At 36.0% G+C, this 23,549-nt stretch overlaps 1 protein-coding gene across 3 annotated transcripts in view; it reads left to right on the forward strand.

Annotated features, from left to right (window-relative positions):
- Positions 1 to 23,549, forward strand: part of FAF1 (Fas associated factor 1) — a 489,058-nt gene that overhangs the window by 415,216 nt on the left and 50,293 nt on the right. For all 3 annotated transcript variants that reach the window (XM_028106760.2, XM_028106761.2, XM_028106762.2), the window contains exon 16: positions 23,405 to 23,485. In XM_028106760.2, coding sequence (XP_027962561.1) covers positions 23,405 to 23,485 — 81 coding nt within the window. The remainder of the gene's footprint in view (positions 1 to 23,404; positions 23,486 to 23,549) is intronic.

Genomic DNA, 23,549 nt, shown 5'->3' on the forward strand with positions numbered 1-23,549 from the left:
TCCCTAAGCCAACACATTTTTATTAAAGGCCTGCTACATGCCCACATTGTGCTAAGCCCTAATGGTTACAAGGATGACACAGACCTTAGATGTTCAGTGACATGCAAACAAAGGATTCCAGTATAATGATAAAATTCCTATGATGGAGGTATATGTAGATTGTTAAATCTGCCTATCAGGGTAGAAAGAAAGGCCTCACCAGGAAAAATTCTTTTAAGCTGAAACTTTAAAAATTAGCAACATTATAGCAGGTAGACTTGTGAAGAAGTGTCTTCTGGAAGAAAAAGAGATATTTTTACAATAGATGGCTAGTTTGGAAGACTACCTCATCAGCCAAAGAAGATACATTTACACATTTTATAATTAAGATATAATTGAGGACTACTTTGTAGGACCACTTCAATTCAATGATAACCATATATACCCCATTTCCTATTAATACTTGTCTTTGCAGACCATTTTTACCATAAAGCATACCAAACAAAGTTAAGTCAAAGAAAAAATGATTCTCCACACTTAAAAAATTCTGTTACTGTTAGCAGTCTAAGTGTGTTTATGTATGTAATGTTTCAGTGTCTGGACATATAAAGGAAAACATCCTAGAGAAAATTTTAGCAGACTAGAGAAAACTATTTTAATAGAGGATTTGTTTTTGGAATTCTTGGCTATGCAGTGTTGCTTTATTGAAGTCAGTCAGTGCTTGTATACTAAAATATTTATCACAGCTTTGCACAGCTTTGGAGCCTTAGACTAGGAATGCTTATTACCCTTGATTAGAAGAGAGGACACTAAGATGCCTGATGGAGAACAACATGTACTCCAAGTCATTTGCTGATGCGAATACAAAATTTTTCAGCCGTTCAGATAAAAGTTTGACCTTCCCTCAGAAAGTTGACCGTACACTTAACACACAACCCAGCAACGTCATCCCTAGGTATTAATTCTAGAAAAGTGAAAACTTAGGTTCACACCAAAACCTATACATGAATGTTCATAAAAACTCTGTTCATAATTGCCAAAGCTGGAAACAATTCAAATGCCCTTCGTGATCCTTCCATTCACCTTCACTGGGTGAATGGATTAAGTATACCCCTACTGAGTCAGTTTTCAATCTCTTCCTGTATAAAATAGTACCAACTGGGGTGCCTGGGTGGTTCAGTCAGTTAAGCATCTGCCTTCAGCTCAGGTCATGATCCCAGGGTCCTGGGATTGAGTCCTGCATTGGGCTCCCTGCTCAGTGGGGAGCCTGCTTCTCCCTCTGCTGCTCTCCCTGCTTGTGCTCTCTCCCTCTCTCTCTCAAGTAAATATTTTTAAAAATCTTAAAAAAAATAAAATAGTACCGACCTGATAGGCATGTTTGGAAAATTAAATAAGATAATACAGATAAAGCAGGTACTAGTACCTAGTATTTGAAGTATATAAATAAGTATTATCTATTGCTGTTATTTCTACTCTAGTCTGGGCTGAAAGGAACTTTAGAAATCATTTAATCTTAATTTCAATCTACTGTTGAGGAAACTTAAGAGTTATAGAAATTTTCCCAAACTCACAGAATCAGGCCTTTGTTATTATTTTTTCTCTTTTTAGTGGTATTTTCTCTTTACTGAAATTAAATATCTCTCTTATAATGGGACATCCAGTAGGTGTAGGGGGGTTGGAGGAAAGATTTTCAAATGATTTGGAATTGTAGCCTTTTGTTTTTAAATGACATTTTCCTTTTTTTAAATTGAGATATAATTGACATACATTATATTAGTTTTAGTTATAGAACATACTGATTCAATATATGTATATATTGTGAAATGATCCCACAATGAGTCTAGTTAATATACTTCACCATACATAATTACAGAATTTTTTTTGTGATGATAACTTTTAGGATTTACTCTCTTTGTAACTAACATATGCAATACAGTATTACTACCTATAGTTGCAATGCTGTATATTATATCCCCATGACTTACTTATTTTATAACTATAAATTTGTACCTTTTGACCACCTTTAGCCATTTCAACCAACCCCACCTCTGGCAACCACCAACTTTTCTCTGTATGTATGAGCTTGGTTTTTTTGTTTATTTGTTTTAGATTCCACATGTAAGTGAGATCATACAGTATTTGTCTTTGTCAGACTTATTTCACTTAGCATAATGCCCTCACGGTCCATCAGTGTTGTCACAAATGGCAAGATTTCATTCTTTTTTATGGCTGAGTAGTATTCTGTTGTATATTTATATTCCATTTTCTTTATCCATTCATCCATCGATGGACACTCAGGTTGTTTCTATATCTTGGCTATTGTAAATAATGCTGCAGTGAATATGGGGGTACACATATGGTTTTGAGTTAGTATTTTTGTTTTATTCAGATAAATACCTAGAAGTGGAATTGCTGAATCAGATGGTAGTTCCATTTTTAATTTTTTGAGAAACCTCCATACTGTTTTCCATTGGCTGCACCAATTTACACATTTTCCTTTTAAAATAAATTATCTTGGGCGTCTGGGTGGCTCAGATGGTTAAGCATCTGCCTTTGGCTCAGGTCATGATCCCAGGGTCCTGGGTTCAAGTCCCATGTCAGGCTCCCTGCTCTTTGGGAGCCTGCTTCTCCCTCTGCCTCTCTCTCTGTCTCTCTGTCTCTCATGAATAAATAAAATCTTTTAAAAAAATAAAATTAAATAAATAAAATAAATTATCTTATGGGACGCCTGGGTGGCTTGGTCACATGGGCGTCCGGCTCTTGATTTCAGCACAGGTCATGATCTCAGGGTCCTGGAATCGAGCTCCATGTTGGACTCCACACTCAGCAGGGAATCTGCTCGGGGATTTCTCTCCCTCTCCTGCTCCCCCTGCTCATGCACTTTCTCTCTCTCAAGTAAATAAATTTTAAAATAAAATAAAATAATCCTATGTACTTTTGCTAGAAAAAATGACCTTAAGTCCTTTTTCATAAAGCTCTTATATGCATATGTATATATTTGATTTTACTACTTTAGCATTGTAAAGAGGGTTTACCCTTAGGAAAAGATGAACTAGAATAACTGTATTTAAAGTGCAAAGAATACAATGTATACAGTCTATTCACTGCATATATTCCAGCTGTAACTGAGACAGAGAACATACACTTTGTAGTCCTGAACTAGTTTGTTCATGCAGAGCAATAGAAAAATTCAGCTTTGCAAGCAACTCGAAGTGTTTGTGTTCGAACATCTCTTATTTGGGAAGGGGGTGAAAACTTCTCTATAGCTTTTAAACCCAAATATCAATTGAAATGTATAGCTGTAGCTATCTAATTACTGTTTACCTAGGGGACTAAACTACAGAATTTCTCTTTGAAAGTCAGGACCAGCCAACCATGGAGATCAGTCCTTTATATGCCCTTTAATGATGACAGCCTTCTGTCAAAAAAGGAACTAATAAATACCTGCCCCCTCACTCCCTCATTCCACTTGGGAGGAACTACCCATTCCCCATTCATGTGCTTTCTCTTTAATCACTGAACATAGGTTAGCTGGTAAAATGCTTGCTGTGCACTTCAGTACAACAAAAATTCTTTCAGTGCCTGCCATGTACCAACCTACACTGGGAGACACAGTTTCTACCCTCAGAGAGCTTGCCACTTACCTCTAAAAATGAAACCTCAGTACCTGAAGCAATTAGAGAACAATTATGTTCAAAACAGGGAGACATATTCCACATACAAGTGGAATGGAAGAAAGTTCATTCAGAAGATTAAGCAGTAAGAGTAGATTAAAAGAATCTGAAGAGAGATATGGTTTGAAATAGGCCCTGGGTAACTGAAAGAAAGTCCTTGCCTGAGAATAAATAGCTCATTGTCTCATGAGAGGCAACTATAAATTAGTCATTAAGAGTCTATAGTGCCATAGTGCCTGAATTCAAATCCTAGCTCTGCCACTTAGCAGCTGTATAACATTGAAAAAAATCCCTTAATCTCTTTGCCTCAATTTCCTCAATTAGTAGTTACTTGATAGGATTAAATCCATTGATACATGTAAAGTGCTTAGAGTAGTACCTGGCATCTAATAAGTACTTAAGAAATATTTTCTGTAATAATCCAAACGGAGTTTGGAATAATGAGTAGGAAGTAATCATTTGGACTAAGGAGGAAGTACTTTTAAAAATGTGGAAATGTGATACAACTTGGAGTTGTGAAATGGCTTGGGACATGTAGAAAATGAGAAGTAGGGATGACTGGGTGGCTCGGTCAGTTAAGCGTCTGCCGTCGGCTTGGGTCATGATCCCAGAGTCCTGGGATGAGTCCCACATTGGGTTCCTTGCTCAGTGGGGAGCCTGCTTCTCCCTCTGCCTGCCGATCCACCTGTTCATGCTCTCTCTCCCTCTCTCTCTCTGATAAATAAATAAATTTTAAGTTTTTTTAAATTTATTTTATTTATTTGACAGAGACACAGCAAGAGAGGGAACACAAGCAGGGGGAGAGGGAGAGGGAGAAGCAGACTCCCCACTGAGCAGGGAGCCCGATGCAGGGCTCGATCCTGGGACCCTGGGATCATGACCTGAGCCGAAGGCAGACGCTTAACAACTGAGCCACCCAGGCACCCCAATAAATAAATCTTTAAAAAAAAAAAAAAGAAAATGAGAAATAATTTAATAAGGCAAGAAGGGAAGGGTTGGTAGAGGGAAGGGAGGAGAGAAGAAGCTGAAAATGTGCGTTAGGGCCACATGTTGAAGGTACTTTGCTCTGCTATAGAATTTGAACCTTAAACTGTGGGCAGTGGAGTCTTTTTCATTTCTTTTCAGCAGGAAGTTGACATGCTTAGATTTGTAATTTAGGAAACTAATTCTAATGACTATGACTATCACTTTGTTGGTATCTTTATGATAGTAGTTATCTTGATGTTATAATTTATTTATCTGTTATTTTATTTTCTTTTTGAGGTACAGTGCTTTTCAAAGTGTGGTCCATTGAGCACATATTTGTTACAACTACAGATTTTTGAGCTTCTGTGCTAGACCTACTGAATTAGAATCTCTGCAGATGGGCCAGAGAATCTGTATTTTCACAAGTTTCCTATGTAACAAGAGATTCTTGTATATCTTAAAATTTGAGAACCATTGGTTTAGTGAGAAGAACATAGCCTTTAGAAATAGATAGACCTAAGTATAAAACCTGATTCAATCCCTTATAAGCTCTATATCATTGGCAGATTATGTACCAGTTTGAGTTTCAATTTCCCTATATGTTGAGTGGAAATAGTAATATCCCATTGTGGGGGTGAAAAGAAACAGCATATGTAAAATGACTAACTCACAATAGGCCCTCATATATATCTCCTTCCTTTCCAAGTTTATCTATCTCCTACATCTAGTGAAAGAAGGAAACTATGTCTTACTCATCTTCTTGTTTCTAGTTCTTAACACAGAGCCCAACATATAGTAGGTGTACATAAGTATTTTATAAACGTATAAGTGAATGAATGAGTGAATGATGAATTTTATGGGGAGGAACTAGAAGTTAGGATACCTGTTATGAGGTTAATGCCATAATGTAAGCAAGAGATGACAAGGGTCTGAACTAAGGCATTGTGCTTGAAAAATGTGCAGGTTTCATTCTAGATTACCAAACAGATATGTAGATTCTCTCTGGACTGGTTTAGCGTTAACATATAAACTCTCACAAGTTAACCCACTTCCTTTAAAGCAAACACTGAGACAGTAGTCCATCGTTTGAAATCCTGCCACTAAAGAAATTAGCAAACCAGTCTTAAATCCAGCTTTTCAACTCACCATACCACTTCTATCCAGATGAAAAAGAATCTTTTCTAAACATCTCCACCGGAAATTCCAGAGACTTACATTCTAGCAAAGCAAGACCGTCTCAGTTAGGGCTTGGAAGTTACTTGCTACTTGTGAATTCAGTTCTCTGTTTTCATAGTCCTACAATGGACTATTTTAAAATTTCTCTGTTTAAAACTTTGGATAATAAAAGTTTAAAATAACCAATTAGTCTAGCATTTAGACTCAGTCTTTGATATAATAGGTACCAAACCTATTCTTTCAAGAATGTAACCTGAAAGAATGTTGAGTGTCAGGTTTGCCGCAATCCTTATTTCACTGTTTTTGAGCACAAGTAGTTCATTAATGATTTTACAGGCAAATCGGTTTAACAAATATAAACTTATAGTCTGTAGAGCCAAGTGCTCATTCACTGTTCAGTTTTTAAGGATCTACAAAGTACCAGGCACTGTTTGTGACTAAGGATACAGAAATAATAAGGAAAAGTCTCTTCAATTTGCTTAGGGTCTAAAGAGAGAAATAAACATGTGAGTAGATGATGACAACTCTACAGGATAATACAAGGCTGCAGGTACACATCCATCTCTTCCTATCCTGCTCTTCTCTATGGAGAGTCCGTTGGTAATAAAATAAGTTAAACCTATATTTGTTTTTCTTTTTTTTTATTTATCCTGTGTATTTTGTGTATTTAGCAAATATATACATAATATAAGGAACATATACATCATATTTATATCCTGAGATGCATGTTTTCCACATTTTTGGGGTTTTTTTTTTGTTTTTCTTATTATGTTATGTTAGTCACCATACAGTACATCATTAGTTTTTGATGTTTTGTTCCATGAGTCATTGTTTTTCTTATTATTCAGTTCATTCAGCAAGGGTAAACAGCTTATTTCCAGGAAAATCATTCCATGACTATCTCCTACACCATTTGAAGGACTATATTTACAGTAGTTGGAAGCAAGAAAATTTAGAGGGGGGGAAACACATTAAGCATGGAGATTGAAGAGAAATGAAATCACAGAAAAAGCTATAGATGAGATACCAGGTGGCCTACATTCTAATAAGCTCTGTGACCCTGGGAAAATCACTTAAACTTTCTTAGTCTCAGTTTTCTCATCTCTAAATGGGGATAAAAGTCCCTTCCTGGCTAACCTAATTATTGTGAGTATCACATGTGAAAGTGTCTTAGTGAAAGTGCTTTTTAAACTTTGGAATATAAGACTTTAAAGGATTAAAAGTCTTAGGTAAAAATATAGGTGGGGATATTCATTAATACTTACCCTATTTTCCTTTCCAAATACTTAGTTAATGGTAGCTTTGATTAACAAGGAAATGAGATGTTTTTCAGAATGGAAACCACAGTGATAAATTAGGCCTCAGGCCAAGGAATTCATTCTTTTTTTTTTTTCTTTTTTAAGGAATTCATTCTTACCATGGAGTAGATCAGGGCTTCTAAGTCATTCCTGATTCCATTAAGAAAATGATAATTCCTTCCAGTCTGCAATCTTTGTACGTTTCAGAGCCATGTCCCACCATGTGTTCCTCTGTCTAATCCTCATAGCCTGGGTCACCCAAAAGTCGAGCAAACTTAGGGGCTTGCTCTGGGCCCTTAGGTTAAAGAACCTTCCTCCACTAGAAGTTCCTACAGCCTGCAACTTAGAATGTCATTGTCTAAAGGCTGACTAAGCAGTTATGGAATAAGCAGAGTCAGCTCACCAAATAAACAGACAGGAAAAATAGAGAGAGGGGGGTATAATTTTACTTTTCAGAAAATTCGAAGTGGTCATGAGAAAAATCAGAATTTTGTCAGACTTCTGAAATTTATTTTACAGTTTAGTATAAGCTTTTCTTCTAAATTACATATGGTGCATAACTCATACTTAGGACCACTCATGTTCTTATCTTTGGCACTGGGACACTTATCAGAGCCCTGGTACATGGGCAGTGACTTGGATGAGGTATAGCAGTCAGCCAGGGAACAATGGAAAAATGCTTCGGAGACCTGAAGCTTGTGTTCATATAATTGTTCACAAACCTTTCCCTGCCTTCCCTCCTCTACCATTGCCAATCTACCCACAGAAAAATGATGCTGTTAATGAGTGGTGATTTGCCCCAGGTCCTCCCCAGTCAGTCCTTAGAAGAAACTTAGAGAAATTCATCTGTTTGGACTGAGGTTTATACATCTAGTTATTAGAAGGAAGAGGATTGATATTATTAGGGTAATGATGGTGATGGTGATGATTATTAGGATAACATTTATCAAATGCCCACTGTAGTCCCAGATACTATACTAGGTGATAGATATTCATCATTTCATTTCATCCTTTCCATAATCTAGCTTATGGGAGGTATTTCTCCCATTTTAGAGATATCATTGATCAGTATTGAAAGAGGTCAAGGAACTTACCCAAGGACATAGAAATTTAAGTGGCAAACATAGAATTCAAACCAAATCTGTGTTTTAAGCCTGTGACCTTTTCCTTGTACTGTTCTGCCATCAGGATGGAATGAGGACTACAATCCAAATTGTTGGTTGAAAAATGAATGTCTTGGCTGCAGCACACCATGAAGTCAATACTATCAGGCAGCACTTCTTTTGAATGTCAATTTAATGCATCTTTTCAAACAGTGCTTTCATCATTTATACTGCAGGTGCAGAAAAATAAAAATATTCCTCTCTCTTTTTCCACTTTGTTGTTATTCAGTTCTTGGCTCTGTTGCTATCAAGACAACAGCGCATATAACTTCCCTCTGTAATTTTGATACTTGGGGGTTTTTAAGGCAACATTCACAAAACAGAATTAATCATTTTATTTTTTTAACTTTTTTTTAAAGTTTTATTTATTTAAGTAATCTCTACACCCAACATGGGGCTCAAACTCACGACCCTGAGATCAAGAGTCACATGCTCTATTGTCTGAACCAGCCAGGTGTCCCAAAATTAACCATTTTAAAAGTGTACAATTCAGTGGCATTTTATACATTCACAGTGTTGTGCAGCCTCCATCTAGGTCTGAAACATCTTCATTACTTCAAAAGCCCCTGGCAGCCACCATTCTACTTTCTATCTCTATGGATTTGCCTATTCTAGATATTTCATACAAATGGAATCACAAAGTACGTGATTTTTTTTTTGTCTGGTTTCTTTCACTTAGATTCCTCCACACTGTAACATGTGTCAGTACTTCAGTTTTTTTATGGCAGCATAATATTTCATTGTATGGCTATGCCACACTTTCTTTATCCATTCATCTGCTGATGGACATTTGGATTGTTATTTTTCCCTTCCTCTCACCGCCCCCTTTTTAAATAATAGCCATCCTAGTGGATGTAAGGTGGTATCTCATTGTTTTGATTTGAATTTTGCTAATGACTAATGATGCTGAGCATCTTTTCATGTGCTTCTGGCCATTTGTGTATATTCTTTGGAGAAATGTCTAATTCTGATACTTTAAAAATAGGAGATACTGTTTTAAAGATCTTATTTTTTAAACAAAATTATCAGAATATTCTGTGGCCTAAGAAATTTTCAAAACTAGGATCTTAAATATCTGAACTCCAGTTCTATTCCAATTAAATCAGAAGATGAAGGTTAAAAAAAAAAAAAAGCTTTCACCTCCCAAACATTGAGGAAGAAATTGAGGCACATTCTTACATCTTTCTGGTGCCTAATGAATTACTCCCCTTAGAATAATTTAATTACTAAATACTTTCTTGGTTCTCATACTAACCAGGTACTACTTACTTAGAAAATAAAATGATCAATTTGGCTTCAGTAGCAGGTTATGAAACTTGGCTTTTTCTTTTTTTTTTTATTATGTTATGTTAATCACCATACATTACATCATTAGTTTTTGATGTAGTGTTCCATGATTCATTGTTTGCATATAACACCCAGTGCTCCATTCAATACGTGCCCTCTTTAATACCTATCACCAGGCTAACCCATCCCCCACCTCCCCTCTGGAACCCTCAGTTTGTTTCTCAGAGTCCATAGTCTCTCATGGTTCATCTCCCCCTCCGATTCCCCCCTTTCATTTCTCCCTTCCTACTATCTTCTTTATTATTTGTTTCAGAGGTACAGGTCTGTGATTCAGCAGTCTTACACAATTCATAGCGCTCACCATAGCACATACCCTCCCCAATGTCTATCACCCAGCCACCCCATCCCTCTCACCCCCACCACTCCAGCAACCCTCAGTTTGTTTCCTGAGATTAAAAATTCCTCATATCAGTGAGATCATATGATACATGACTTTCTCTGATTGACTTATTTCACTCAGCATAATACCCTCCAGTTCTATCCACGTCATTGCAAATGGCAAAGGTAGTGATACGAAGGGGTACGTGCACCCCGATGTTTATAGCAGCAATGTCCACAATAGCCAAACTATGGAAAGAGCCCAGATGTCCACTGACAGATGAATGGATAAAGAAGATGTGTGTGTGTGTGTGTGTGTATATATATGTGTGTGTGTGTGTGTGTGTATGTGTGTGTGTGTGTGTGTGTGTGTGTGTGTATATAATGGAATGTTATGCAGCCATCAAAAGGAATGAACTCTTGCCATTGGCTTTAAATTATTATATATTTGAATTCTTTTACTTTTTGAGATCACTGAATCCACAAAATTGCCAGGGACTGGCTTGTTTGTTTTGGTGACTCGAAGAAGTCAGTTAATTATCCTCCCAGTTGAATTTGGTCTACATTGGTTGAATAACTGCTCTGTGCCAGGCACTGCCCAGTCATCAGCATGAGGAGTACCCTGAAAAGAAACTTGTCATTCATACAGATTATGTTACAGAGGGTAGTCCTGGAATAATCTTAACACCCTACACAAGAGGACCATTTTCCTCAGTAGAGCTATATTTCTTAACTCCCATCCTTGCCTATTATCCTTTCTCTCAAGGCTTCTAACCATCTTTTAAATCTCAGAACCCAAGATAGAGGTAATAATAACTAATGCAAGCAAGAGGAAAGTAAAACAAGAGGATTTAGCTTGCAAAGGCTATTGACACTTCTGAGATCCATGATAGTTTCTAGAGCAGGTACATTAGCTCCCTTTCCCTTTCTTTCTTCTTAAATATGTAATCGCCTCTTTTCTTTCTTCCTTCCCTCAATATAATGAGGATGAAATCAAATAATAATATGCAAACTAATTAGAAAAGTGCCTGGCATAAAGTTAGCATTCACTTAACATTAACTACTATTATTATCCACCAAGTGCCAACTTGGTGGTGTTAAATGTATGCTGGAAAAATTCAGGGATTAATAAAACAGTATCCTTGCCCCTCTGAATTCTCAGTCTAATGGAAGAGACAAATATGTAAATATATGACTATAATGCTATGATGTGAATAGAACACAGAAGTGAAGCCATTCTACCCAGGGATGGGGGTAGAGGGAGTACCTGTGTCTACCTGGACACTTAAGGTGGGCCTGAAAGACAAGTGTGATTTTGCCCAAAGGGAAGAGTATTCCAGACCAAGGATAAAGGATGTATAAAGGCAGGGAGGCATGCAAAAGCCTGATCTATTCAGAGTTATGTATGGCTAGAACATAGGACATATGGAAGGGAGAAGTGGGCAATGAAGCTGATAAAGTATGTGAGGGCAGCTATGCTAAGAATTTGGGCTTTATCCTGAAGGCATGGGGAAATCATTGGAAGTTAGGGGAGTGTTGTAATGTGATTTTGATTTTAGAAAGGTAATTCTTTTACTGACACTATACTTTCAACTATAGAAATTTGATAACAGCAGTATATAACTACAGAGTCTCCATTAAAGTAACAACAAAAATCCTTTGTCCCTTTTACATGAAATTAAAAGCACTCTTTAATGTAAGGACTAGTGTAACATCATTCTCTTTCCCACAATACCTGGCCCAGTGTATTATTTATAGTAGATGTTTAACAGAGTCATTGCCTGAAAGTAAGCCAAGATAGCAAGTGGTTCACAACAAAAAAATTCTATATCTAAGCCTCTAAGACAGGTGATTTGTTCAAATATGTCTAGAGTTAGAAAGTATTCTTCCACTTTTTCTGGAAACCTAGGTGTATAATTCTCTTGCATTCTTATGTTTAGTCAAATTTTTATCAATAATTTGAAATAAGTGGCTGTGAGACTTTTGACTTTAAATCTTTAATGCTGTCAGAGCTAGGTTATGGCTTCTGATTTCTTGTACTGAACAAATTAGTTACTCTTTCCATCTGACCTTTCCTTTTCCTGAAGCTTTCCCTAAATTTCCATGAACTGTAAATCTTAATAGATTTTTATTCCCTGCTTACTAAGAGTTGAAAAAGCTGAAATCAACATTTATGATGATTTAAATGGGTCATCAAACTTTTTCTGTGAAGGGTCAGGTAATATTTTTAGCTTTGAGGGCCCTATACTCTCTGTACAACTACTCAACTGTGCTATTGTAGCACAAAAGGAATCATATATAATACATCATGACTATGCTCCAGTAAAACTTTTATTTTCAGAACCAGGCCACAGGCCAGTTTTGTTTGTTCACCTGTGATTGAAAATAAGCTTTCTCTTCCTGTCTTATCTACTTTCAGGAAGGAATTCTGACTAGAGAAGTAGCAACTGAATGTAATAGATTTTACTGGAGACCATTACATCATTTCTGTTACACACACACACACACATACACACACACACCAAAAAAAATCTCCAGAGCATTTAGCATGGACTTCCCATGTAATGGGGCTGCCATATGGGAGAGGAAATACATTTTTCTGTCTCTGTTACCTTTCTCAGAGTGTATGCTCTCAACGGACATGTTCCTATGTGAGCAGTCTACATGATCAATTGGGAACCTATTGTGGGGTGTCTATTCAAAAGCACGGGTCTTGTCTCTCAAACTTCTGCCTGGCTGCTGTTGGATTAAGTCCTAATCCTAGTAGTATTTAAGCATTCTTCTCTACCCATGTATATGAACTTCTCCGATTTATGGCTTTCCTGCAAGCAAAAAAACATCCGAACCATGTGTCACTGAAACAATATTAGATATGTTACCTTCAAGCAAAGAGATTCTTGCTTTCTGTAAGATGCCCTGCTCAGAAAACTGATAGGATCTTCTTAAACAGTGCTTTTCAAAATTAAATGTGCATAGGAATCACCTGGAGATCTTATTAAAATTTATGTTCTGCTTTCATCAATCTGGAATGGGGCCCAAGATTCTGCATTTCTGACAGGCTTCCAGTTGTTTTCAGTGCTTCTTGTCATTGAATCACACTTTTGCAAGGTTTTAACTACTACTTCTGTACTACAGCCCAGTCATTCAAGGTCTTATCATTGGATTAGCAGAATCGAGAATCAGAGCTGGTGTTTTTCAGGTGAGGTGGCATTCAAAGCTCTACTCCTTGATTATGGGGACTTCAACCAATTGATATGTTTATTCAGCTTAGTAGTTTCTAACTAGAGGTTACCATTTGAAATGGTCCTTACCCATTTAATATAATCTCATACTAGAAAATTCAAAAGCATTTTCTCTTTGAGGATTGCTCCCTTTTCTATACTACCCTCTTCTAGAGTTCCTAGCAGATGCATATTAGACACTCTGATTATATCCTCTGTGTCTTTTAACTTCTCTATCATATTTTATTTCTCTGTATCTCTCTGTGTTGCAATTTAGGTGATTTTCTCACATTACTTCCACTTCATTAATTTTCTCTCTTCACCTGTGTCTAAGCTGCTGTTTAATCCATCTATTAATTTTTTAGTATTATTAATCATTTATTTTCTAAAGCTGTTTTGGAGTATAATTGATACATAATAAACTGAACCTATAAAAAGTAAACAACCTAAAAGTTTCTGACATATTTATACTCATTAAACTGTTACTACAATCAAAATAGTGAACCTGTTCGTATCCATCACTCTCAGAAGTTTCCTGATATACCTTTGCAGTCACTTCCTCCTGTATCTACCTGCCAACCTTCCAAGTCCCATGCAACCACTCATCTTTCTGTTACTGTAGATTTGTTTGCATCTTCTCAAATTTTATAAAAAACTGTATCATACAGAATATACTCTTCAGTGTGGCTTCTTTCACTTAGCCTAATTATTTGAGATTCATTGAATCTCATTGAATTGGTTAGTAATATTCCACTATATGGATATACAGAAATTTTATTATATTTTTTAGTTCTAATATTTTTTAATATAAGTAGAATTTACATAACATTAATTACTATAATGTGTGTCATTCAGTGTATTCACAATGTGCAAAAATGTGCAAATTCACAATTGCATTCAGCGATATTAACAATGCTGCCTTTCAGAATAATTTAGCAATTGCATTTTAAAATTTTGCATAAATGCCTTTTTTAAGACAAGTTTTTAAACAGCAAAATAGCTTAAATATGCTATATTTTTCTTTCTGATTAGCACATCTCTCTCACACACACATACACACACACATGCATACAGAACGCTTGAATATTCACCCATACTAAATAGCAATATTCCAACAGACCTAAATGCTTCATTCATTGTTAGCTATCCTGGATCCTAAAATAGGCTACTAACATATAGGACAAGTCTTCCCTCGGTAGCCACTGAGTAATATGATGGCTATTTGTGCTTATAAGGTAACTGCCTCCCACTTTCTGAAGTCCTCTGAAGAGGAATCATTACATTATGACAGAGGTTCCAGTACCTGTCTGCTCTGAACAAGCAGCGGTTCAATGAAAGCACCTACTGCCACTTTCAGTGCTGTTGTATTTTTTCACATTTTTTTGTCCATTCACCTGTTGACAGACATTTGGATTATTTCCTAGTTTGGGACTATTACAAATAAAGCTGCTCTGAACAGTTGTATACAAGTTTTTATATATGCTCTCATTTGTCTTGGGTAACCACCTAGGTCTAGAATGACTAGATTATATAGTAAGTATATGCTTAATTTTTTAAGAAACTGCTAAAAGTGTTTTCCAAAGTGGTCGCACCATTTTACACTCCTATCATGAGTGCATGAGAGTTCCAGTGCTCTACATCCTTGTTAACCCTAGGAATGGTTAATCTTTTTAAATTTAAGACATTAAATTTAAGACTCTATATAGTAGTGCCTCCTTGTAGTTTTAATTTGCATTTTCCTAGTGATCAATGAGATCAAGCTGCTTTTCATGTGCTTCCCTGCTGTCCATATGTCTTTATTTTTGCCCACTTTTTAAATGGGATTATTTGTTATTTTTGGATTTTGAGTTATCTGTTCTAGATAGAAGCTCTTTATTTGATAAGTAATTTGCAAAGATTTTTCTCCCAGTTTGTATCTTAATTTTTATTATCATTTTCAACTCTAAGAGAGCAGAAGTTTTTAATTTTGATGAAGTCCAATTTAGATTTTTTTTAAATCTGTCCCGCTTTTAGGTCATATCTAAGAAATATTTGCCTAATTCAAGGTAACTATTTTTTCCTATATTTCTCCTAAAAGTATTATAACTTTAGATTTTATACTAAGGTCTATGATCCATTTGAGTTAAATTTTATATATAGTATGAAGTATGGATTGAAGTTCTTGGGGATGGAGGGAGACATGGATATCCAGTAGTTCCACCACTACTTGTTGCAAAGACTATCCTTTCCATTGAACTGCCTTTGCATCTTTGTCAAGAATCAGTTGATTATATATGCATAGGTCTCTATCTGGACTCCATTCTAATCCATGACTCTTTAATCCATGGAAATGGATGTATTTCTCCACTTATTTAGGTCTAATTTCTCTCAGCAGTATTTTGTAATTTTCAGTGTACATCTTTTTGTCAAATTTATTCCTAAGTACTTCACATATTTTATGCTATTGTAAGTGGTATTTTTAAAAATTGTAAATTCTGTTTGTTGCTAGTATATAGAAATGAGGTTGCTTGTTGTATATCAATTTTATGGTCTTGCAATCTTACCAAAATCACTTATTAGTTCTAATTGCTTTTTGGTAGAATCCATATAATTTTCCATATCTCTAATCATTTTATTTGTGCTAAGAGGGTTGTACATCTTTCTTTTCATTCTAGATATCTTTTATTTCCTTTTCTTGCCTTAGACTTGAGAATCAATCAGTGTGATTCACCATACGATAATCTCAGTGGATGTATAAAAAACATTAGGCTAAAGCTAATCCATTCCTGATAGAAAATTTCAGTAAAATAGGAATAGAGTAGAACCTGATAAAGAACATCTATTAAAAAAAAAAAAAAACCAACAAGCTAATATTTTACTTACTGGTGAAAGACTGTTTTTTTACTAAAATCAGGGAAAAGGCAGGAATGTCTATTCATATCACTTCTATTCACCCTTGAATTAGAGATCTAGCCAGTCTAATAAGCAATAACTCTCCATTCTGCTCCCTTCAGTTCCTAGTAATCTCTGATTTATTTTCTCTTTCTATGAATCTACCTACTCTAAGTAACTCACGTAAGTGGAAACATATTTGTCCTTTTCTGTCTGACTTCTTTTAGTCTGATGCCTTTAAGGTTTATCCATGTTGTAGTATGTATCAGGACTTCCTTCCTTTTATGGCTGAATAATATTCCATTGTATCTGTATACCACATTTTGTGTATCCATTCATCTGTTTATAACACTTAGGTGGCTAGTGTGAATAGTGGTGCTATGAACATGTACTTATTGGACATTTATATATGTTCTATTGAGAAATGTCTTTTCAAGTCCTTTGCCCATTTTTTGACTGGATTGTTCATTTTTGTTGTTGTTAACTTATAGGGGTTCTGGATATTAAACTCTTATCAGATATATGATTCGCAAATATTTTCTTCCTCTCTGTGAATTGCCTTTTCACTCTCTTGGTAGTGTCTGTCGATGCACAAGAGTTTTTAATTTTGATGATGCCTAACTTACTTATTTCTTAATACTGTCTGTGCATTCATTGTCATACTAAAATCATTGCCTAATCCAAGGTCATGAAGATTTTTCACCTATATTTTCTTATAAAATGTTTATAGTTTTAACTCTTAATTTTAGGTCTTTGATCCATTTTGAGTTGATTTTTTTATGTGGTATAAAGTGAGGGCCCAACTTCATTCTTTTGTAGCTTTCCCAGCACTATTCATTGAAAAGACTGTCCTTTCTCTTTTGAATGGTCTTGACACTCTTGTCAAAAATAAATTTATTGGGGCGCCTGGGTGGCTCAGTCATTAAGCGTCTGCCTTCGGCTCAGGTCCTGATCCCAGGGTCCTGGGATCGAGCTCCGCATTGGGCTCCCTGCTCAGCGGGAAGCCTGCTTCTCCCTCTCCCACTCCCCCTGCTTGTGTTCCCTCTCTCACTGTGTCTCTCTCTGTAAGATAAATAAATAAAATCTTTAAATAAATAAATTTATCATGTATGTGAGTTTATGTCTGGGCTCTCTATTCTATTCCATTGGTCTAAATATCTGTCCTTCTGCCAGTACTATAATGGTTTTTATTATTATTATTATTTGAAGTATAATTAACATGCATTGTTATATTAGTTTCAAGGATACAGTATAATGACTTAGTAATTCTGTACATTACTCAGTGTTCATCATGGTAAGTGTATTCTTAATCTCCTTTATCTGTTTCACCCATCTTACCTACCTACCTCCCCATTAGCAGTTTGTTCTCTGTACTTAAGTCTGTTTTTTTGTCTATTGTTTGTTTTGTTTTTTTAGATTCCACATATGAGTGAAATCCTGTGGTATTTGTCTTTTCTTTATTTAACTTATTTCATTTAGCAGTATACCATCTAGGTCCTCCATATTGTTGCAGATGGCAAGATCTCATTCTTTTGCATGACTAAGTAATATTCCATTATAGTTAAGAATGGATAAATTACCACAATGTTTTTACTACTGTAGCTTTATAGTAAGTTTGGGAATCAGGAAATATGAGTCCTCCAACTTTGTTATTTTTCAAGATTGTTTTGGCTATTTGGGGTCCTTTAAGTTTCCATATGAATTTTAGAATGGGTTCTTCTGTTTCTTTAAAAAATGCCATTGGGGGGCGCCTGGATGGCTCAGTCGTTAAGCATCTGCCTTTTGCTCAGGTCATGAGCCCCGCATCTGTCTCCCTGCTCAATGGGAAGCCTGCTTCTCCCTCTCCCACTCCCCTTTCTTGTGTTCCTTCTCTCTCTGTCAAATAAATGAGTATAATCTTTAAAAATAAAATAAAATAATAAATTAAAAATGCCATTGGTATACACTCAATTGTTTCTTAAGGAATTTAAATAGTAAGAAAAAAATGTCTCTTAATTTACCTGCAAAGCTCCCATTTCCAGTTCTCTTCTGTGTAGATCCAGACTTCCATCTGGTTGGTATGATTTTCTTTCTACCTGAAGGACTTCCTTTAACTTTTACTGTAGAACACGTGCTGGTGACTAATTCTTTACCCTTTGTATATCTGAAAAAGTCTCTATTTCATCTTCAATTGAAAGGTATTTTTACTGAATATAGAATTCTTAGTTGACACATTGTTTTCTTTCAGTGCTTTAAAGATGTTGCTCCACTCTTATCACTTTCATGATTTCTGAGAAGTCTGCTTTCATTCTTAATTTATTCCCCTATATATTATGTCTTCTCTGGTTTCAAGACTTTTCTTTTTATTTTTAATTTTATGCAATTTGGTTATGCTGTTCCTGGATGTAACTTTCTTCATGTTTCTTTCACCTGGTGTTCATTTAGATTCTTAGACCTGTGGCTTTTTAGTTTGTATCAAATTCAGAACACTTTTGGCCATCATTTCTTAAAATAAGCTTTCTCTCCCTCTTCCCCCGCACCCTATTCCCAGACTCCAATTACACTTATACCATACTGCCAAAAGTTATCCCATAGATAACTTTCCAGTTCCCTACCTTGCTTAGGTCCAAAATAAAATCTTCTGGTTTCAATTGGTCCTCTAGGTTACCAAAATGGATAATCTACCTTGTCGGATTCCATATTACCTCCTCATTTGCAGCTCTAATTTTTCAGTTTCCTCTTTATTTCTGGTACCCAGGTATTTCTCTTTCTTTGCTTCTTTCCTTCTCTCATGCTAAGTAATACTTTTTAAATATCTTTGTTATATTTTATCTAACTCTAAGTATTTATATTGAGAGAATTTCAAGTTATCTTGGTCCATACCTTTTCAGGGATACATATTTCCCTGCCTATCAGGTTTTACTTATCAGGGCAAAGAGCAAGGTGTACATTCTGACCCGGGCATTCAAGAAGAACAGATAAATACCGTATGTGTATGTATGTATGTGCATACTTGTGTATGTATTTGGTAAGTATTTGAAACAAGCCTAACCACTATAGACGGCTTCAATTTGATAATTTAGAATTTTGCATTAGTCTTTTGGGTATTAACTAATGATTACTAATTTTAAACGCTACCGAGGAGTAACAAGTTACACCTAAATTCCATTTCTGGTTAAGCTGCTCATTTAGGAACCATTTGACAGCTCAGAATGTTTTTATTAATTTTAATGGGTTGTAGAAAAATATGACTCAATGGCTACAGTCTCAGAGAACTATACCAAGCCACCTACCTTGTCATGGTGGGGAAAATACATAGACTTTGGGGTGAGAAAGACTAGGTTTGAATTCTAATTTTTGCACTTCTTAACAAGTCATTATAATACTCAGGATAAGAAATATATGTAGATAAACATTACTAGTTTGAATACTTAGAGGCTCCAGAACTTCCATTCGTTCATCTAACAGATATATATTTAATGCTTGCCATATATAAGATGGTACCCTAGATGCCATAGGGAATAGAAAGACATATCAAATTGAGTATTTTCCCTCTCAGAGCTTACAGCTCAGGTCGAGAACAGTGAGACAAATATATAAATGAGTGTAGCACAAAGCAGTATGAGAGCAGTGACAGGTATGCTATAAATGAAAGGCTCCAGTGGAGGCTATCACTTCATTCTGAGCAATCCAGCTTCACATTTTGGTGTGATAAAGAGTATTTTGATGCCAAATAGCCCAAGCCATAGCCCAAGCAGCACCTGATACCTATTTCTGAACCTGATTATCCAGCTGTTCTACTTCCACACAACATACATGTATTTCTAGTCACTTCGTCTAATCTGTCCACTCAGATTTAGCAAGGGGAAGCTCCACAAGGACTATATTTGTACGACACAGGAGAAGTTCCAAGAGGCACATCTATAGAATATGAGAACAAGTTTGTACATGAAATGTTAACCACAACACCTGGAATTTTCTTTTTAAAAATCTAATTGTATAGAATAATATGGGGGAGATGCCTGAGCAGTGTTCTTTAAATCCCCAGATTGGAAATGACAGTGAACAGGACAATTAGAGAAACAAGTATAAAATCTGTAAGACAGAAAAGAAGAAATGGTAGCCATTCTCAAGCCACTACCAAACACATAAAAAGCTCTGACCATGATAAGTTTAGAAAAATTCATCCTGAGCCACATGCCTGAGCTAGCCCTTCTATTTGCGATAGTCAGGGAGAGCTGTGAGCAAAGGAAAGAGCATTGGATTGCAGCTAGGGAGAGGAAGCTGTCAGGAGACCTGGATTCAAGTCTTAGCTCTGCCACCTAATGGGTAGTCTTGTATAAATCCTTTATCCTCATATGATTTCTGTTTCTTCATCTATATAGTAGCTCTTTTGTACATGTTGGTCTCTTATATTTCTAAAAGTGTATGAAAAGCTGGTAGATTTTTTTTTTAAGATTTTATTCATTTATGTGACAGAGAGACACAGTGAGAGAGGGAACACAAGCAGGGGGAGTGGGAGAGGGAGAAGCAGGCTTCCCGCTGAGCAGGGATCCCGATATGGGGCTCCATCCCAGGACCCTGGGATCATGACCTGAGCCGAAGGCAGACGCTTAATGACTGAGCCACTCAGGCGCCCCAAGCTGGTAGATTTTTAATGACAGAGATGACGGAGCAGGAACTATTCCAGGTGGAAAGAGAGTGACAGTATTTAAGGAACAAAAGGAAAATAATGCAAAACTTAACACTGAACTCTTCACAGTAAGTCAGTAGGCTCCATAAAATAATGATGAAGGTGATCCAAGGATGACTATCTGTGTCTTCCCTTAGTAAACTATGGCCTGTCTCTGTATCCTCAGTGCTAGTGTGATGCCTAATATAAAAGGGGAGGGATAGGGGAAAGGAAGGAAGCAAGTTAGCTGGTTCAGGAGGTCCTCTCACAACAGGTGCCACATTTTGTGGTGGAGATCCCTGTATTTAATGGCCTTTCATATCTGCAACAGTCTGTTTTAAAACAGAGCTGTTTACTTAGAATGCTTTTATTATCAACTATATTTGTGTTCAAAGGGCTTCCAGCTGTGGTAGCTTTTAGAAGGTCCCTTTGTTGTGTGTACATAGTGTCATAACATGTCATTTCTGCCCAGTCAGTCGATTTCATTGACTCAGATGGGGCTGCTTTATGGATGAGCTGTCTTCTTCCTTCTTAATTTTTACTGCAGACAATAAATATTTTATGCGTGGAAAGACTATTTATTCAACAAATGCTTATTAAACATCTCCCCAAAAGTAGGCAATGTTTGAAACACTTGGAATATAGAGGTGTATAATATAGACAAGGTCCCTACCTTTACGATGCTTACAGTGTCAGGGGGGAATCTCACATTAAGTAAATGATTATATGATAATTAATTAATTGCAGTTGTGATAAATGTTTTAAAGGGAAAGTACAGAATGTTACAAGAGAAACTTAAACTAATTTGGAGGGCCGGGGTCAAGAAAGTAATGTAAAATTAAAATTTTAGACATCCTAAGTGTTTCTCCATTTGAAATATAGAAAGATAAGATTATTCCCATAGGTTATACTGATTGTATTAGGGATTTCTGAATTTGGAAAGATAGACTTGTCCACAGAGGCATAAAATCCTTAGAAATCCAATCCTTTAATTTAATAAATGACTGAAAAGGGAGATGTTATTTATCCTAGAACACACAGCTTGCTACTGGCAGGGATTGGACTTAAACACAGATCTGCTAATCCCCCCTCCATTACCTCTCCTCAGTGACTTAAAAAAATAAAGACATTATATATCAAATATAGATGAGCCATGGCCAAATGAACTATTAAGTGGCCATGGTGTACAAACTTGGATATTGAGTGGGAGAAGGAATTCAAAATAATGAATTAAGCAAATGCTAATATAAATAGAAATGCACAAAATATACCTTATCAGGCTGATTGTATCTGGCCATAGTAAAACCTAATGTATATACCAAAGTGAGAAATACCCAGCTGGAATTAGTGAAAATATATTTAAAGGTACATGCTTCTATTTCTCTAAAATATAAATACTAATGGCTTAGTACAAATCTCCAAATAGATGTTTTTAAAACCTATTTTTATTCGTGTGTAATATTATATGACATGTAAATTATCCTTGAATGCTTTGCAGCCTGAGTGGTCTCTCAGGTAGTTAAATATTGTTCTGAAACTGTGTTCCACCATATAATTCACATAGCATACCCTCTCATCATAGTACAGCAATTAGCTTTAGGCCAGCAACTTGTAATTCTTCCAGATTTTTTATTTAAAAGATTGGGAATCAGTGAAATATTACTATTTATATCAGAGATTTTGGAATTAGTTGAATCATTGAAACTAAAAGGAGATTGAGACTTCAGAGGCAGCCAGTTTTGAAAAGGTATCAGTGAGAACACCTAAGTATAAACTGATTTGGGGAGCCAAAAACTTAGAAAGTACTAAGTTAAACCATATGAAATTTCCATTTTTAGAGGTCAAAAACAGTCAAATATTGGTGACTTTAATATGATTTGCTCAGCTATCACACAAAATGGCCCAAAAGGGAACCTATATTCTAATGTCAACAGGTGTGGCTATTAAATTTAAGTACATGTACATTGGCTATACTTCAGAATTTAACAAATGAGAAATTCTGGTAGTTGAATGAACTTTTAATTTCATATGAAGTAATGATTTAAATGTAGGTAGATGACACAATCACTTCAGAAGCTAAAAATGTTTGAAATCTCCATTGGATAACTGCTTGGATAACTGCTTGGATAACTGCTAAGTCATCCACACTTCATGAGTGTGAGCGTTGTGTGGAATACTTAGTTCAATAACCAAGCTTCAGTGGTGTGATGTGGACTGTAGTTAACCAGGGTATTTTGCTTTCAGCCACTTCTTATGCTGACCAGAGGCTTACTTTCTAGTCCTTTACTCTCTTCCAGTCCTTAGCCCCAGTGGTGACAGTCTCCAAGTTTATCTCAGAAAAATCAGGAGAAAAGGGGAAGGGAACTAATCATTGTAAAAATGAACTGTCAGGTGCTTTGCAAGACAGTTTATATATTATTGCATTTCATTCTCACAACAGCCCTATAAAACAAATGCTATTTCTATTTTACAGCTGAAGAAACTGAGATCCAGAGAGGTTAAATAACTTGCCCAAGGTCATGCAGTTTATAAGTGGTAGAGCTAGGCTCCAGACATTCTTATTTCACTATCTGCTGTGCTGCTCTTCTTGCTTGTTTGCTTATTTCTAACCTATATACTTTAGAAGTGCCTTATTTAATTCTAATAAATTCACACAGGAGTAAGACAAGGGGATTATCATTGTTTTCTATTAAAAACCTAATATATTAAAACACATTTGAATCTTTTCCTTTCTTTTAAGGATGAACGTGAAGCCAGAGAAAATGTGAAGAGAGAGCAAGATGAGGCCTATCGCCTTTCACTTGAGGCTGACAGAGCAAAGGTAGGTTTGGTCAAAGGAATTCTGAGATAAAGAATTCAATCCTAAATAGTCTTTTATTATTTAA

This window comes from Eumetopias jubatus, unplaced genomic scaffold (genome assembly GCF_037043125.1).
Source record: "Eumetopias jubatus isolate StellerSeaLion01/CBP00866 unplaced genomic scaffold, mEumJub1_p1.0 scaffold_4, whole genome shotgun sequence".
NCBI lineage: Eukaryota > Metazoa > Chordata > Mammalia > Carnivora > Otariidae > Eumetopias > Eumetopias jubatus.